This window comes from Gobio gobio (genome assembly GCF_949357685.1).
Source record: "Gobio gobio genome assembly, chromosome: 6".
In the NCBI taxonomy this organism is placed as follows: Eukaryota; Metazoa; Chordata; class Actinopteri; order Cypriniformes; family Gobionidae; genus Gobio; species Gobio gobio.
In genome coordinates, this window is record NC_137102.1 from 12,644,529 (window position 1) to 12,661,718 (window position 17,190).

The window sequence follows — 17,190 nt, forward strand, 5'->3', positions numbered from 1 at the left end:
TACACACACACATATATATATATATATATATATACACACTCACCTAAAGGATTATTAGGAACACCATACTAATACTGTGTTTGACCCCCTTTCGCCTTCAGAACTGCCTTAATTCTACGTGGCATTGATTCAACAAGGTGCTGAAGCATTCTTTAGAAATGTTGGCCCATATTGATTGGATAGCATCTTGCAGTTGATGGAGATTTGTGGGATGCACATCCAGGGCACGAAGCTCCCGTTCCACCACATCCCAAAGATGCTCTATTGGGTTGAGATCTGGTGACTGTGGGGGCCATTTTAGCACAGTGAACTCATTGTCATGTTCAAGAAACCAATTTAAAATGATTCAAGCTTTGTGACATGGTGCATTATCCTGCTGGAAGTAGCCATCAGAGGATGGGTACATGGTGGTCATAAAGGGATGGACATGGTCAGAAACAATGCTCAGGTAGGCCGTGGCATTTAAACAATGCCCAATTGGCACTAAGGGGCCTAAAGTGTGCCAAGAAAACATCCCCCACACCATTACACCACCACCACCAGCCTGCACAGAGGTAACAAGGCATGATGGATCCATGTTCTCATTCTGTTTACGCCAAATTCTGACTACCATCTGAATGTCTTAACAGAAATCGAGTCTCATCAGACTAGGCAACATTTTTCCAGTCTTCAACTGTCCAATTTTGGTGAGCTTGTGCAAATTGTAACCTCTTTTTCCTATTTGTAGTGGAGATGAGTGGTACCCGGTGGGGTCTTCTGCTGTTATAGCCCATCCGCCTCAAGGTTGTGCGTGTTGTGGCTTCACAAATGCTTTTCTGCATACCTCGGTTGTAACGAGTGGTTATTTCAGTCAAAGTTGCTCTTCTATCAGCTTGAATCAGTCGGCCCATTCTCCTCTGACCTCTAGCATCAACAAGGCATTTTCGCCCACAGGACTGCCGCATACTGGATGTTTTTCCCTTTTCACACCATTCTTTGTAAACCCCAGAAATGGTTGTGCGTGAAAATCCCAGTAACTGAGCAGATTGTGAAATACTCAGACCGGCCCGTCTGGCACCAACAACCATGCCACGCTCAAAATTGCTTAAATCACCTTTCTTTCCCATTCTGACATTCAGTTTGGAGTTCAGGAGATTGTCTTGACCAGGACCACACCCCTAAATGCATTGAAGCAACTGCCATGTGATTGGTTGATTAGATAATTGCATTAATGAGAAATTGAACAGGTGTTCCTAATGATACTTTAGGTGAGTGTGTATATATATATATATATATATATATATATATATATATATATATATATATATATATATATATATATATATATTAGAGAGAGAGAGAGAGAGAGAGAGAGAGAGAGAGAGAGAGAGAGATGGACAAAATTGTTGGTACCCTTGGTATATATATGAACAAAAAACCTGTGAAAATACATCTGCATCATTAATCCTTTAGACCTTTATTTTTTTAATCACAAACATCTAACCTTTCATTGAAGTATAAGAATTTAAAAAGGGGGGAAATCTCATTGAGAAATAAATGCTTTTTCTCTAATACACGTAGGACACAATTATTGGCAACCTTTTATTAAATACTTTTTGCAACCTCTTTTTCCCAAGATAACAGCTCTGAGTCTTGCCTGATGCCTGATGAGTTTGGAAAACACCTGACAAGAGATCAGAGACCATTCCTCCATACAGAATCCCTCCAGATCCTTTAGATTTCCAGATCCATGTTGGTGCTTCTATAGGTCAGGGGACTAGGATGGCCATGGCAGAAGTTTCATTTTGTGCTCAGTGACACATTTTTGGATCATCGTCCTGTTGGAAAGTCTAACCATGGCCCATTATAAGATTTCTAGCAGAGGCCATCAGGTTTAGATTTTGAATCTGTTGGCATTTGATTGAATCCATGATGATATGTATCTGAACAAGAAGTCCAGGACCTCCAGCAAAAAAATAGGCCCACAACATTAAAGATCCAGCGGTATACAGTATTTAACAGTGGGCATTTTTTTAGTTTCATCCAGTCATGTCTGTCAACTGAATACACTGTTGTTTTTGGGTGAGAGCCGAGGATTTGTCTTGAAACCCTCCTAAACAACTTGTGGTGATGTAGGTGCAGTTTGATATTTTTTAATGGGATAGTTCACCCTGAAATGAAAATAAAGCCATCTTTTACTCACCCTGCTGTTGCTCTAATGCCCTTTATCCTTCTATTTTTTCGGACCTCAAAAGCAGAAATAAAATAAAAAAACGTCCTGCACGCTAAACCCTCCATATAATGGCAGTGAATGGCGACCAGGCTAAATCTTTACAAAAAGGATACAAAAGTATCACGCGATGATACAGGGAGACGTGCGCCATATATGGAAAGTGTTCAGGAGGCATACATACAGGAGGTTTTGTGAAAAAGAAACCTTATTCAGTCAAAATACTAAGCTCGGCCGTTACTCCGTCAGCAGCCGAATATTGTCATGGCAGCCAGGATAAGCACACACACGCACCATTTTTTTGAAATCAGGCTCAATATAAACAAACGCGACTCTGTACAGGGCGTTCTTTTTTTTATTTCTCCTTTTGAGGTCCGAAAAAAATTGAAGGACATAGGGCATTAGAACAACAGCAGGGTGAGTAAAAGATGGCTTTATTTTCATTTCAGGGTGAACTATCCCTTTAAGGTTTTCTGACCCAGAGACTCAACTACTTTCTGCAACTCTCCATCTGTGATCCTTAGAGTCTTTGGCCACTCAAACTCTCCTCTGCAGATTTGTAATATTTCCTGTTGATTAGAACCTCTTAATTATTGCCCCAATGGTGGAAATGGGAATTTTCAATGTTTTAGCTATTTTCCTACAGCCACTTTCTATTTTGTGAAGCTCAACAATCTTCATATCAGAACTATATTCTTTGGTTTTACTCATTGTGTTGGGTGATTAAGGGAATTTGGCCTTTGTGTTTCCTCATATTGATACTTCTGTGAAACAGGAAGTCATGGCTAGATAAGTTCATGTTCCTAGTCACCCTGGTGTGCTAAAACATGTAAATATGGATGGAGATATTTTACTCATAAAAATGTCTAGGGGTAACATTAATTGTGGCCATAGAGTATTAGAGAAAAAAAAAATTGTGACATGATTTCCCCCACATTCAATTTTTTAAAACTTCAATTAAAGGTATTGTTGAATGAAAGATCAAAAGATGTGCAGAATAATTTTCACAGCCTTTTTTTTATCAATATTTACCAAGGGTACCAACAATTCTGTTCACGTCTGTATGTATTATAATTATAATGTTTAATTCCCCACATCATTAATACTGTCTGTAGGTTCACCTAGGCTCTGATTCTCATCATCCTGGTCAATAAACACATGATCTAAGATGAAGTTGAGCAGCTCGTTCTGCAGGGTGCTGTCTGGATTGAACACCAGAGGTTGCAGACCCTCTCTGGCCCCTGTGGTGAGCTGGTGACTGAAGATCATCAGCAGGTCGCATAGCAGCATGAACGCCTGGAGGAAGAAATGGGAAGGTGGCGCAATCGCAGCATGAACGACTGTTGCACAGGCATGTCGCTCCTGAATGAAAGGTCTTTAGCTTACCTGCTCTTTAACCGGCGTGTTAACGTTTGATAAACACTGCTGGCACACAGCTAGAAAAGACTTGACAACCCTCCTTAGTGCTAGAAGATCATCCTGAAATCAAACAGAAAAATTGTCTTTTGGTTGAAAGTTGCAATAATCAGTTAATGAACGCACCTTTATTGCTTGTTCGGCCTGGTCATATTCAATAGAGATCAATTCTGGATATAAAAACAATGGATGAATGGTTCAGTGTTGCTAATGAAAAGGTTGCAGTGTATTCAAAACCACCTGCTAAATAATAAGGCACTAAATAGATGCCTTACAGACCTTGGATGGAGATCCCTCTGTGATTTTCACCAGCTGCCACAGTATAGAGTAATGAGAACACTGAAGAGCCTGCACTGCTATCTACAAACCACACAATGAAACACACTTAGCTTCAGGACATAAAATGATCTACATAAATCTGCATTAGTCACCTGAAAATCTTCAATAACTAGGTGAATGTCATAGAGAGAGTGAAAATATATTGCTACTTTGTTGATTGCTTGATTTTTAATGGTCAATATTTTTTTTCCCTTTTTCTTTCTAATAAAATAAATCAATATTTCATGTGCAATTCTCAGTACTCTAATAAAGTAAAGAAAGTCATCTTTTTTGACGATTGTTTTGTAAAATGTTGTAAATTACAGGCAACAAAAACTTCCACAATGTATACTAAACACGATGTATGGATACTTAATTTAAAGGTGTCATGAACTGGCTTTTTTCATTTTTTTTTATACTGTTGTCTGAGGTCAACGCATGACGTTTGCGTGGTTTTTACATTCAAAAACATCATAAAGAATAAGTAATAGGCTATTTTATACCCTGGTTTTGAGCCTCTCTCCTGGAACACTGGAACTGTTTTTATGGGTGTGCCGCACTAAAGACTTGGAAGTAAACGCCCACTGCTATGATTGGATAACAGTTTTGCATAATGATGAGTTTCGGCTCCTCTGTCAGTACATGTGGGGAATTGTTTTGAAAGCTTCCAATGTGGAGAAAATTGCAACTGGAATGATTCGTCCCACAGGGCTCCCAAAATGTCTTTATCTAACAAACACAATTATTTATCTCTCATCCACCCGCAATTAATATTAATGTTATTTTTTATTACTTGGCCTGCCCGATCGGTGGATATATCCGCGAACCGCGCATCACACACACAAGCCAAGCACGTGCATCAGCAAAACTTCACTGCAGACAAATCAGCATGTTCAAAACTTCTGCAACATAATCAGTAGATATCAAACGATCTGTAACAATGCAATACTATCACATATAAAAAACATGTTTTACTCACATAAGTGTGTTGCACCATTCCTGTCGGATCCAATATAGAAGGCACAGCGTTGTGTTTTAATCTCAATATGTCTGCAAATCCAGTCTCAACCTGTATCTTGTTTACAAACGATTCCGCGGTGAAATGAAGAGAACAAACATGCAATGTCTTACGCACATGAGCTGGAGCTTCATTAAAAATAAAATTCAACCACTCATTCCTAATATTGGAATCCGAAGGAAGCTTATGCAGCGACTGTGTTCTTCCACAACCAGGCACAGCGCAATATCTTGCTATCTTCGGCATGTTTATTGCTCGGTAGCGCGATCAGTTTAGCTCCACAAGTCAGTGGGCGGGGCTACAGAAGCAGGCGTACATATTTATCTGTTGATGACGTCAAGGGTCGACATATTCGGAGATCGAGCGTTTTCTAGGCCAGGTGTCAATAAAAGCTTTTTTTTTTTGACTACCAAGGAAGTTTCCAGTTCCGAAACTTACAGGATATTCTTATATCACAATTAACTTTTATATATCAAAGGCTGAATGAAAAGTTGATTTCTCAATTCATGACCCCTTTAAATAAAGCTGCTTTTTTATTAGAGTACTGAGAACTGTCATGAAAATAATGTCATAATGCAATTAATTGGGTTGAAATGTGACATGTTCCTGACAGGCTTCATGAGATTCCTCCATCTCATATCTGAAACAGACGCACCTGCTCTGGCATAGAGCCCTGCTCTATTCCCGTCCTTAGCAACCTGTAGCAGTTTCCAAACAAATCCCATCTGGTCAAGTCATGAGCACTGATGGAGAGGAGAGATGGACACATTGCTTGTTCATTAGCACTCACTGACTCCAAGTGGTCAGATGTAACTTGCTTTTGCACAGTAATTTAACAAGACAGCAGCATACTTGTGAAAGGCTGTGAGTCTCTTAAGAGTGGAGAGAACGTTGTAGATGTCGTCGTCATCCGCCTCTTCCCCCTGTAAATGAGGCAGACATTCAGAAATATCTAAGAATCGTCGTTCACAGTACACAGTCGTTCACCAACTCTATTTCAGCTAATAACAGAGTTTTTAATAGAAGGAACGATGAATAAAGCAGAGTTGTCTAAGCACTAAAATTGTCATGGGATATTTCAAACAAAAACCAAAGCAGCCAAAAAGAGCACAAAAAACATCAAAAAAGCCCCATAAAAGTAGTCTATATAAAAGACTCAAACTAAAACCAAAACTGTGCTGTTAACCACTGAAAATGGCACAAAAATGCCTCATAAAAGTAGTCAATATATAAGAATCATATTTTTTTTTACCATGTTTTCTTTAGCCATACATGATGAAATTCGAGTTGATCGGTCCATTTGGCAAAATAATCATTCAGTCCAATTTGTGAACTGGATCAGAACCAGCTCAACAAAACAAGTCGACTCATTTTCTATTGAGTTCAACTCACTGAATCACTCATTTGATTGCATTGAATAATCTGTGAATAATGACAAAAATATTAGTCCGTTCCTCACAAAAAGCTATAATATTGCTTATGACACATTTCTGACGCACTTTTCAGCTGTCATCACTACACTGTGAACCACTGTTGTATGAAAAAGAGCTGCAATGTTCAAAAAAATAACAGCATAAATGTTTGGCTGATTAAATAACGTCAGATTCATAATTTTTCTAAATATCTTTTGTAATTGATGTGATACTTTAACAATCCCTCTAAATCTGTCCGTCACCTCCACAGAGCCCTCACCGCCTGCAGCAGCTCCTCTACCGAGTGGTTGAAGCGGTCGGTTAGCTCATCGATGAGCTGACTGCGGGCGATGTCAACACGGTTCATGATGGTGTAGTCCTCACTGCACAGAATGCTGTAGGTCTTACTGCAGGCCTCAAGCACCTCTGTATCCGTGTGCTTCTCCACCACAAACTTGATCTGCTTGAGCAACGCGTCCAAGTGCTGGAACGTTCAAATTCAGTCCATCAGCTAACGGCGAATGAAATTCCAGCGTTCATTGAGATGGAGAAACTGCTTACCTTCTCCATTCTCCCAGCACTGTACACATCCAGGTCAAAGTATTGCGGGATCTGTAGGAGGTTGGCTACTTTCTCTGCATCTGTCTGGTACTGCGAGTAGAAAACGTGTTTATCAGTATACGAATGAGCCATTTATGATGTATGAGAGCATGAAAACAGAAGACTTCCTCCTACTTTTGAGAGTAACATGGGAAGAGCCATGATGAAGTGCTCCGTTAATTTGTTTTTGTCATCAATCTGCATCTTCCTTTCCTTCGCAGTCAAGACCTAGACAACAAGACAGACTAAACTAAATAATGATGGCAACAAATGGTTTTATAATAAAATGCTTGTCAGGTAAAATCTTACCCTTTTCCCAGTCCCTCTCCCCACAGGAGGGTGGGCCTCAGCAGCCTGACGAATAGTACAGACAGTCAGCTCGATCAGAGAACCCTCCTGCCTGTCTGACAACACTGAAGACAAAACAGAGAGTCAGAGCCGTGCTTATGGTGCACATGCACATATTTGGCCATTTATGAGAATATACTGTAAGATGAAACGTGACATTATCTGTAAAGCCTATAATTAAAGGTGCAGTGTGTAGTATTTATGAGGATCTATTGACAGAAGTGCAATAAAATATACATAACTATTTTTTCAGTGGTGTATAAAGACCTAACATATTGAACCGTTATGTTTTTATTACCTTAGAATGAGCCATTTCTATCAACGTACACCGCGGGTCCCCTTACAGTGAAGTCACCATTGTGCACCGTCATGTTTCTACAGTAGCCCTAAAGGGACAAACTGCTCTATAGAGCGCTAGCTACTCTCTGCTGTCTCAAACGACATCTTTGTCCTGTGTCGGCCACCGTAGATTGTCTATGTGCTTCGAAAGGGAGGGGTGAATGGTGGGCGGTTGCAATTCGCAACCTCACAGCTAAATGCCTCTAAAATTTACACAGTGCACCTTTAACAGATGTTTAAGGGCGCTTTCACACCTACCTTGTTTGGTCTGGATTTTCGGACTTTTCAGTTTGGTCCGAATCAAAATGATAGATGTGAAACCTCCCTCGGACCACGGTCCGGACCAAACAGAACAAAGGTTCGGTTCGTTTCTAGTGTGAAAGTATTTTCTGTTTGGTTCGTACTTTCAGACCATTTACAGGAAGTTCCTGTTTATGTTTAAATATTATAATGTTATTTTTAAATTTCATCTAGGCTACATTGATTATGAAAAGTGAAAAAATGCACAATATGTCAGAAGACAGAAGGTCAGAAATTATTTTGACAGAAATTTTGGATGATTTTGCTTAGAAAGCCTTTCTTTAATGTGAATTTCTTTTTTGTATAAATTGTATCTTAATTTTAATCATCGTTTAATCAGATAACTGACTGGATTTAATAAATAAGAAGCAAATAATCTATAGCAGACAATAATCACGGGAGCGATCACATGCTTTGTACATGAACTGGAGCGCGTCTCAAACCGAAGCTCAGCAGGCTACTCGTCTCACAAACATGAGAAATATGTGTAGCCTATATAAAGCTTGAAATGTCCACTTTTAAACGTAACGAAAAGAAAATAGTCAAGCAATGCGCACTGTTCAATAATGGCAACGATATGCGTCCGTTCATTCATTCTTGTCAAAGTCGCTGACGTCAGACGCACGTCCATTTACAAACCAATCAATGTCAAGATGCAGCCCACATAAATGATGACGAGTGGACGCAAGTGTGTCATGTAAAGTTCTTTAGTGTGCTCGCATAATTGCAATGTGAAACCAACCAAATGTATAAAATGTATCAAAACATGAACTTCGGTTTGGACCTTGGTGTGGACTTTCAGGTGTGAAAACGCCCTAAATTTAAACAGTGAACCAATTATGGAGCATAAAACAAACAAAGACACAAGTTTCGAACTGTCCTTAAAACCAACATAAAAAACTAGACTTACGTCTGAAAACACAACAGTTTTTTAAACGAAGCCTTTTGTGACAACTAACACCACCCTCCACTATGCTTTCTATCTACTATGGGCGGCAGTGAAACCCCTCTCAGGGTGACCGTACCCTCCTCGCCCTGCACCGGCTCCTCCAGCAGCAGTTCGCTCATGCACTCCCAGTCCTTCAACAGCTCCTGAGAGCTCTCCCACAAACTGTCCACAAGATAGGCAGCGTGTTCATGCAGCTGGAAACACAAACACACATACACCGTGTGAGATTCTGACCAATATAAACGAAACTAGCTGAATTCTAGTGACACTTCAGGAGACAAATATTGTGTTACGCAGAACATCAGTTGTGGCCTTACCTCACTCTCCAGAAAGAAGAGCACCAGCATGCGGATGAGGTTTCCGTTTGGGCTACTCCTGCCCCTGCGTTTGGCCAGAGCCTCCTCCGCCTGTGGATCATGCCTGCTAAACAACCTGACACAGCATAGAAAGTGGACACAAAAAATGTAATTAAGTTACATTAAAGATAAAATAATAAATACAAATTTAATTCAAAATAAATCAGACAAAAGCCAAGTTTATTTTACAAAGAATATATGCAAGCTGGCTCACTTTCGATGTAGAAAATCCCCAGCAGCCACTGCCACAGGCCTGTGAGCGGAGTACACCAGATGATAGACATTCTCACAGTCTTCATTAGACAGCGCGTCCTCACTACCCCTGAACAAATGAACAGCATTTGATGGAGGAAAGCATCCAAACTGCAGTTATGTTCAGCTTTTGATAGCATCTGAGCTTCACTCACTGAAGGATTAGTGTGACCAGTTTGATGGCCTCCACAGCCACATCATACTCTTTATCCAGCGTCATAGACACGATTCGATCCTGTGAGGAGATCGTACCGTCATAAAGACATTCAGAGAATTGGAATACCTCTCCTGAACTGCGTTCTTACCTTGAAGCGGTTTGTGAAGAGCTCGAGTTTTGGGAACAGTTCACGGTTTGTGTAGAGGTTTTGTAAGGCTTTTAAGCACTTCAAGCGTACTTCACCTTGCTTGAAATGGAGAATGCTGATATTAATACACTGAAAATCAAACAGGGGCAAAAGTGAATGAATTGGTGAATTCGGATATGCCATACCCGGTCGTGTAACGTCCAGCCCACGTACTTCAGGTAGCTGTCATTCAGGAAGGCATCACTGTACATTTTCATCCACACACCGATCTCCTCTATACAAATCGCTCGGATTTCAGCGATTGCATCTCTGCCAGTCACACAGAAGATGAGATCAGACATTCACAGCTACATCTACGCTATTATTGTGAGAAGATACAACTCTGATCACCTATAACGATGAACAAAGATTCCCTTGAAGATCGAGTTCATCATGTTTTCGATTTCATCTTGGTTTTCTTGAAGCTGGTGAGGAAGTTTGTTCATATGAGTAAATGAACAGCAGTATAATGACTGTATATTGACCCAATTTTCTGTCTTCACTTTGCGGTAAAATCTATTCTGTGTTCAGTGAATTCTGTGGAATATGTGAAGGATTTGACAGGTGTTTCAATTCTGTGGAAATCTCCAGATCTGTGCGTTGGATTTCATGTGGAGCAGGGGTCCATTCTTCTTCGTACCTCGCTTAATACATCCGAGATGATCTGACAGATCCCAGATCTTTTAATCGTGACAACTGATCTCTGGCTTATTGGTTCTTAAAACGAATTTGCAGATTGGATTAAAACATCTGGATTAAGTAATCTGAGATTACCGACCATTCCTGTGTTCCATAAGATGCATCGATACTCGAAACCACAATCAGTAATGCAGCGATTGGCTGGCGTCAAGACAGCAATGTAATGACATCATAAAATTAAAAAAAGCCACCTGGCAAAAAACACAACTTGCTGGACCTTTATAAGGAAACAGCCAAACGACCAAACCAATATAAAAGTTATAATAGATCAATGAAATGTGCACTGTTTGTTTTAACATGATTCCCAATTATTTATATTCACGGTTTTATAGTTTTTGTACACCCTTTACATTTTTATTTCAATATTTTAATTAGCAATTCATTTATTTTTTAATTAAATTTGAAGCATATTTGTTATGCGACAGCATTAATTAAAGTTTCTTAAGGGTCAAGATCAAGTTTTCTGCATCTCCGCTGCATCAAGCCACTCCCATACTTTCTGTCACCACTCAAATTAATGCACGGCTCAGATTGCATGTGTGTAAGACTCTAATAAAATTATAAAGTAATTATTCTATCAAAAAATAAATATCTCAATCAAGTGGCTGTGTCTATAGTATTATACACAACATTATAATATTATTTTCAAATCCATTTTTATATATTATTATTGTTATTATTTCACATTTGTATTGCCCCTGGTTCAGTAAAGAACTCTTGGAATAAAGTAGCAGTGGTGGGGACAAATTTTAAGTATCAACGCCGCTTTTAAAGATGCAAACTAATTCTGTTTACATGAAATAGGCCTGCTTTCGAGCAGGTTTAAATTTACGGACTGGTTGCTATGACAGCAAGTCCAGGATGAGCGTTGAAGAACCAAACAATCCAAGATCATGCCAAGATCGTCTACAATCAAATCCAGTTAACTGAGCTAGCGACAAACGAAGAACGGAGCCCTGGTCATAACCTAACAGTCTACAGAAAAATAATATGGGTCTACAAATGCAAACGCTTAAGGTTTAATACCTCTTTCCTTTTATGGAGTAGGAGTTCAAGCTTCTCAGTGGCTCTCTTTCCCACCATTTTGTTGCGTTCAGCTTCGTACTGTCTCTGTGTGTTGTCCTGGTTAATGCTCAGGTTCAGAGCCACATTCACCAGAGCGGTCATGAGCTTCATGGCTGAGGAACAGGAATAAAAGGACAGGTATGCAAATTTCATAACAGAATTTGAAAAATATTTCTCTCTACTTCAGTTGTCTCAGGCCACTTTCTCACTGTTGTTTTGATCACACTGTTGTTTTTATGGAACCCATTAAATATGACTAGACAATAATAACATTTATTATAATTATTATTATATTTTTAATTTATATTTAATCAAATATTTAATTTTATTAAATGACAAAAATATAACCAATTTAGAAATATATAGCTTTAGTATTAATACTGTTGAAATGTAAAAATAAACAACATTTAAAGCATTTATTATTCATAATAATAACAATAATACCATCTATTTTACAGAACTACAGTAAAATTAGTAAAATACTAATATTCATGTCTTTGTTCATTGATTCATAGAACATTTATTTTGGCAGAAAACACATACAGTCCTTTTTGTTGACAGCAGATTTATAAACGATTCTCATTACAAATTTGGGTTTACCTGCTAGAGTGCTGGTGTGTCTGAAGGCTCGGACCTGTGAGTCCGACAGACCCGTGAGCAAAGAAATGACCGTGTCCATCATGTACTCGTCGTAGATGATGCTGTACTGGCACTGACGGATCAGGACGCAGATGAACTCACAGAAGTTGTAGCGAAACTTCTTCCACAAAGGGCCAGAAATGGTTAAGGGGTAATCACCACTGTCCTGCATCAAGACACAAAAAATGACCTACTCAGACTGGAGTTCAAAGGTCGTTGGACTACACTAGCTTCTGTAAATCCAACAGAAAGGATTACCTCGTCAAACTCTTCTGTCATTTTGCGGATGATTTCAGCGTTCTGCATGTTGCGAAACATTTCGATTCTAACAGTGCCTGAAACGAAGGATGATCAGTAATCACTACTATTGTGAAATGTATTATATATTGTTATTCATTAGACATTTATGAGCACAAGTTATTTGTACCTTTACAGCCAGAGCACTGGATGAAGAAGTTGATGAGGTCCAAAAGTGCTATATCTCTGTCCTGCTTATACGACTCGATCCAGTCATCAACGACCGACTGAAAGATTTAGGGACAGATGTGTCACTATTTATATAACACAGCGGATGAGCTGTCAACACTTGCTTCTTTAGCAGAACAATCTGGCTTAAGTGAGTTATTAAGTGAGTCTGACACGGAGGATGTAATAACTGCACACCTCCAGCTGTTACATATCCAGCATCTGCTCCTGATCTGAAACATTTGGAGACCAGCTATATATTTCTCTCTTTATTTAACACTGAAAAAATGCACAGTTTAATATTTTATAGCTAGGGCTGTTAAATTAATGTGTTAATGTATGCAGTTAATTATACACTACCGTTCCAAAGTTTGGGTCTTCTTTGCTCATTTAAAGTCAAATAACTGTTTTCTATTTAAAATATACTATAATATGTCATTTATTCCTGGGATAGCAAAGCTGAATTTTCAGCATCATTACTTCTGTCTTCAGTGTCACAAGATCCTTCAGAAATCATTCTTATATGCTGATTTGGTATTAAAAACATGTATTATTAATACGAATGTTTAAAACAGTTGTGCTGCGTAATATTTTGTGGAAACTGTAATAAAAACATTTTCATGGATGAATAGAAAATACAAACATTAACATTACAAATGTCTTTATTGTGACTTTTTATCAATTTAATTAATAAAATTAGTAATATATATATTTTTAAAATCTTACTAACTCCAAAATATTAAATGGTAGTGTACAAGTTTAACATTACATTATTTAACAATGTATAATTCATTCTGTTCTGTGTGATCTCTATAAACTGACTAAATCCGATCAAATCCCGATCCCGAGCACAGATCATGCTTTACTCAGTAAAAAATGAAAGACATTTTTTATGTATAATTTATTTATAAATCAAACCCAAATGGGATATTTAATTAAAGTCATTTGCATTCTTTGTGTGGTGACATGAGGCACCTAAAACCAGTTTAAGCTCATTTGCATATTGATCTGTTTTCTCTTATGATTTTAGAATTGAGTTTTATACCTGCATAGCGCTCTTTCCCTGTTTGACCACTTCAAACAGAGTAACGGGATCCCCCTCTCCATTCTGCTGAGCCATCCCATTGGCCTTCCGCCCCCGCGGGGCTCCCATTAAGCCCTTTTCTGATGGTGACTTCCGAGGCTTCTTGTTGGGTGCCTGGAGTCAGGGGGAAAAAAAATGCTAAGTTAAGCCACGAATATATATTATATCTGTGTTAAGTCAAGAAAACACTTTTCGTGTAAGACATACAGGTGGTCTGCCAGGCCTTCCTCTCTTCTTCTTGGTCTTTCCATCTCCAGGGTCGTCCAGCTCACTCATGCTCATACTGAGACTCACTGTGTCCTGACCCGACTCACCGGACTCCCTGTGAGAAAAACACACCATGAACTCTGAACATCATGACATTAAATCGTATTTGTGTCCATATCTGATTAACTAAATTCTGAACTAAAAAAGGTGTTTTCCAAACTTATTTCTAATAATTAATTTAATATTAATGGAATATATATACATTTAAAAAAAAAATGTCATCAAAATACCCCTTCATGGTGGTATATTTTTATATTAGAGTATGCATTTTTCATGTCTGTCTAGCCAATCAGCAAAATAATATTTAAAATATTTTTATAAATATATTGACAATCAATAAAAAAAAAGATTTATTTGTTTTGATCCTGTCACACCACTGATTTACCTCATAACAATAGTGAACTGTCACTTTAAATGACATAATGAAGATGAAATTACATAATTTGAGTCTTCAGAGGTGCCAAGTTCAAAAGTTACCCAGTTCTACTCTCATTTAAATCCCATAATATTTAGTTTTTAGGTTTAAAAAGAGTAGTCAAGCAAATATCCACCCAATAAATGGTGGATAACTAATAAAAAAATATTTGACATTATATTTTTTGTTATATATATTATACATTATATATCTTGTTTATTGAGTTTTAGACGGCACATCACAATTTTGTTGGTCAGACATAATGTTTTAAATGTTTCAGAACTTTACAATAATCACTTTTGAGAAACAGAAAAATGACAGTAGTTGAACATGTACTTTAGTTGTAGTGGAGAGTCTGGACTCACTGTAGCACTGGCAGCTCTGAGGTGATCATGATGATGGAGAGGCAGGTCTGGTGAGTTACAGGTCTGGTGTGTTTGAGTGTGTGCGTGTGATGCTCTGCTGGGAGGAGTTCTTTCAGTGTGCTTTAAGTGCTGATGACAGTATTAACACTGCAACTTTGAGCCTGCAGGAGACAGAAGGAAAAAAAAGGAGTCAAACATTGTAAAGCAAGTCTTTAGGCACTAGAAAAACATGCACTTTATTTATGAACTATTATTTCACCTACAACATCTGGAATCCATAATTAAAGACTTTAAAGCAAATATTTCTCAATTAAAAATGAGTGCTTACAGAAATCTGAAATACTGTGAATAATGCTACATAAACACATTTATTAATTGATGTCAGAACCATGAAGTTGACACATTGTTCAGGATCTGCAACCTTGCAGAACTTCTGCAGTTAAGTTTAAAAGCTAAACAGTGACACCAACTGGCCATTTGATGAACTGCAGCAGAACATCATTAACAAAGGTGTCAATCTACACAGTCGCAGGGAAGAGCTCTACAGATCCACACAGGTTTTCTGCATAAAAAAACTTTGTACAATTTTTGTTTTTTTTAAACAGATTCAATTCCATATTTTATATCATTGAGAAAAATATCTAGGTGTTTTATTTCCTTAAGTTCAGGTAAATCTCTTTTATATTCGTAAAATTAATACTTCGATTTTTAAAGGGTTAAATATTTAAAGATTTTATGCCACTGACTGACCAAAAGTGAATTAAACTGATTTCTTTAGCATGAAGCTTCTACCTCACAAAACCAACAGAAGACTAAAAGGGTCTGTTTGATTGTTAATACAACAAAGAAGCAAAATATATTTAGCATTTCATTCAAAACATCAGTTAAATAGTGAAAGATTACATTTTTGTGTGAATGTGCCTGTTTTCTGACTAAAGTTAACTATCACCACTAGGGGCAGTATGAACCATAAAGTACTTGACCTTTAATGATTCTTTGATGGCAGTACTAAACGTGTTTCTGGAGAATTTCCAAACATATGAAAATTTTAATTCATATTCAGTTGGCTCTAAGAGACAGTACTGATCATAAAGACACTTTAAGAGTGAGTTTTCTCTCACTAACAGAATGCTGAACTCCAGAGGATATAAAGCACTTCTTGGGCAACAGTAGGGGGCAGACTAAGAAAGTTTTCATTAAAATGTTCTTCACTAATGCTTAGATGAGGAAATGAACACGAGATTGACTCACACCATAATAATCTCTTTCTTTCTCATATCTCCCTTTAATGCAGAACACTCTCACAGTGATGCAAAACAAAAACCAGGCCATGCCAATGACTTCCAGAGAATGATGTATTCTAAGAAAGTTGAAATGTGCCATAATGGAAAAGAAAGTGTAATTGCATAAATCAAAGGTATTCATCCTGACCATCGCTATATGGTAAATCAAGAGTCAATGAAAGGAAATGAAACAAACCTCATTGAAACATGCACTATAGGATGAGTGTAAAGTGGTGTAAAGATGAGGTGAATATTATCCTTTAGACTGCCACTAGATGGCTGTACACTGTAGGTGTCCTGGAGGACTCGGTTTTACAGGTGCGAGTCTGCACAAGTTAAACTGAGAAACTGTCAGGACACAAGGACAAAAACTCTTGTGTTGAGAGGCAAAGTCATGTATTATGTGAGCTTTAACAAGAAATAAGCAGCATAGATGCAAGTAAAAGAGTGTAGGAAAACTATCTGGTTTATATTTGACCCTGTAACCTCGTCCTCGGTGGCGTCCTGAACACATGGGAGCGCTCTAAATACGTCCTCCCCTCCCCCACTGCCGCGAAACACTCACCACCACACGGCCACATTACACCTCGCTGACACCACCGCACCACTGAGAAAACTACAACACACACACGTCTGTTCACGTCTGAAAATAAACAGGGATTGAGGGGAAAATGCCACTGTTTTTTTTTTTAATTCCTCTTTTTTCATTTGTTATGTAACATTGGATAGATTTCACAGTATTCATTTTTTGGGCCAATCTAGTTATGGGTTTAATAGAAAAGTTTTGTTTTTTTTAAACCACACATATATAGTGTAATTGAAAGGGACAGCAATGATTTATCGTGAAAACACATTCATTGAGTGAATTTTTTATCCTCAACTTTAAAACACGGAACACCGATTGCAATCCGGTAACAACTACACACAATGTTTTAATGTTCTCATTTTAATTCCATTAGTTCTTTTTCAGTGATGGTTTAACAGACAATATCTTGTCTGTGGTAATAAAAATAAACAAACTCAAAAATATGATGTCGGTTTACTGGT

At 38.1% G+C, this 17,190-nt stretch overlaps 1 protein-coding gene across 2 annotated transcripts in view; it reads right to left on the minus strand.

Annotated features, from left to right (window-relative positions):
* stag1a (STAG1 cohesin complex component a) overlaps window positions 1–17,190 on the minus strand; it is an 87,052-nt gene that overhangs the window by 12,648 nt on the left and 57,214 nt on the right. For both annotated transcript variants that reach the window (XR_013816676.1, XM_079819094.1), the window contains exons 2-24: window positions 14,861–15,021; window positions 14,021–14,135; window positions 13,775–13,927; window positions 12,692–12,788; window positions 12,523–12,599; window positions 12,226–12,430; window positions 11,587–11,738; window positions 10,213–10,286; window positions 10,008–10,131; window positions 9,823–9,921; window positions 9,673–9,752; window positions 9,480–9,587; window positions 9,227–9,341; window positions 8,986–9,103; window positions 7,283–7,386; window positions 7,109–7,201; window positions 6,935–7,024; window positions 6,654–6,857; window positions 5,814–5,884; window positions 5,617–5,704; window positions 3,905–3,985; window positions 3,596–3,688; window positions 3,331–3,505 (exon numbers count right to left, since the gene is read on the minus strand). Coding sequence is in view for 1 of the 2 variants with exons in the window: in XM_079819094.1 (XP_079675220.1) it covers window positions 3,331–3,505; window positions 3,596–3,688; window positions 3,905–3,985; window positions 5,617–5,704; window positions 5,814–5,884; window positions 6,654–6,857; window positions 6,935–7,024; window positions 7,109–7,201; window positions 7,283–7,386; window positions 8,986–9,103; window positions 9,227–9,341; window positions 9,480–9,587; window positions 9,673–9,752; window positions 9,823–9,921; window positions 10,008–10,131; window positions 10,213–10,286; window positions 11,587–11,738; window positions 12,226–12,430; window positions 12,523–12,599; window positions 12,692–12,788; window positions 13,775–13,927; window positions 14,021–14,135; window positions 14,861–14,889 (2,545 nt within the window). In the remaining variant the exon portion in view is untranslated. The remainder of the gene's footprint in view (window positions 1–3,330; window positions 3,506–3,595; window positions 3,689–3,904; window positions 3,986–5,616; window positions 5,705–5,813; window positions 5,885–6,653; window positions 6,858–6,934; window positions 7,025–7,108; window positions 7,202–7,282; window positions 7,387–8,985; window positions 9,104–9,226; window positions 9,342–9,479; window positions 9,588–9,672; window positions 9,753–9,822; window positions 9,922–10,007; window positions 10,132–10,212; window positions 10,287–11,586; window positions 11,739–12,225; window positions 12,431–12,522; window positions 12,600–12,691; window positions 12,789–13,774; window positions 13,928–14,020; window positions 14,136–14,860; window positions 15,022–17,190) is intronic.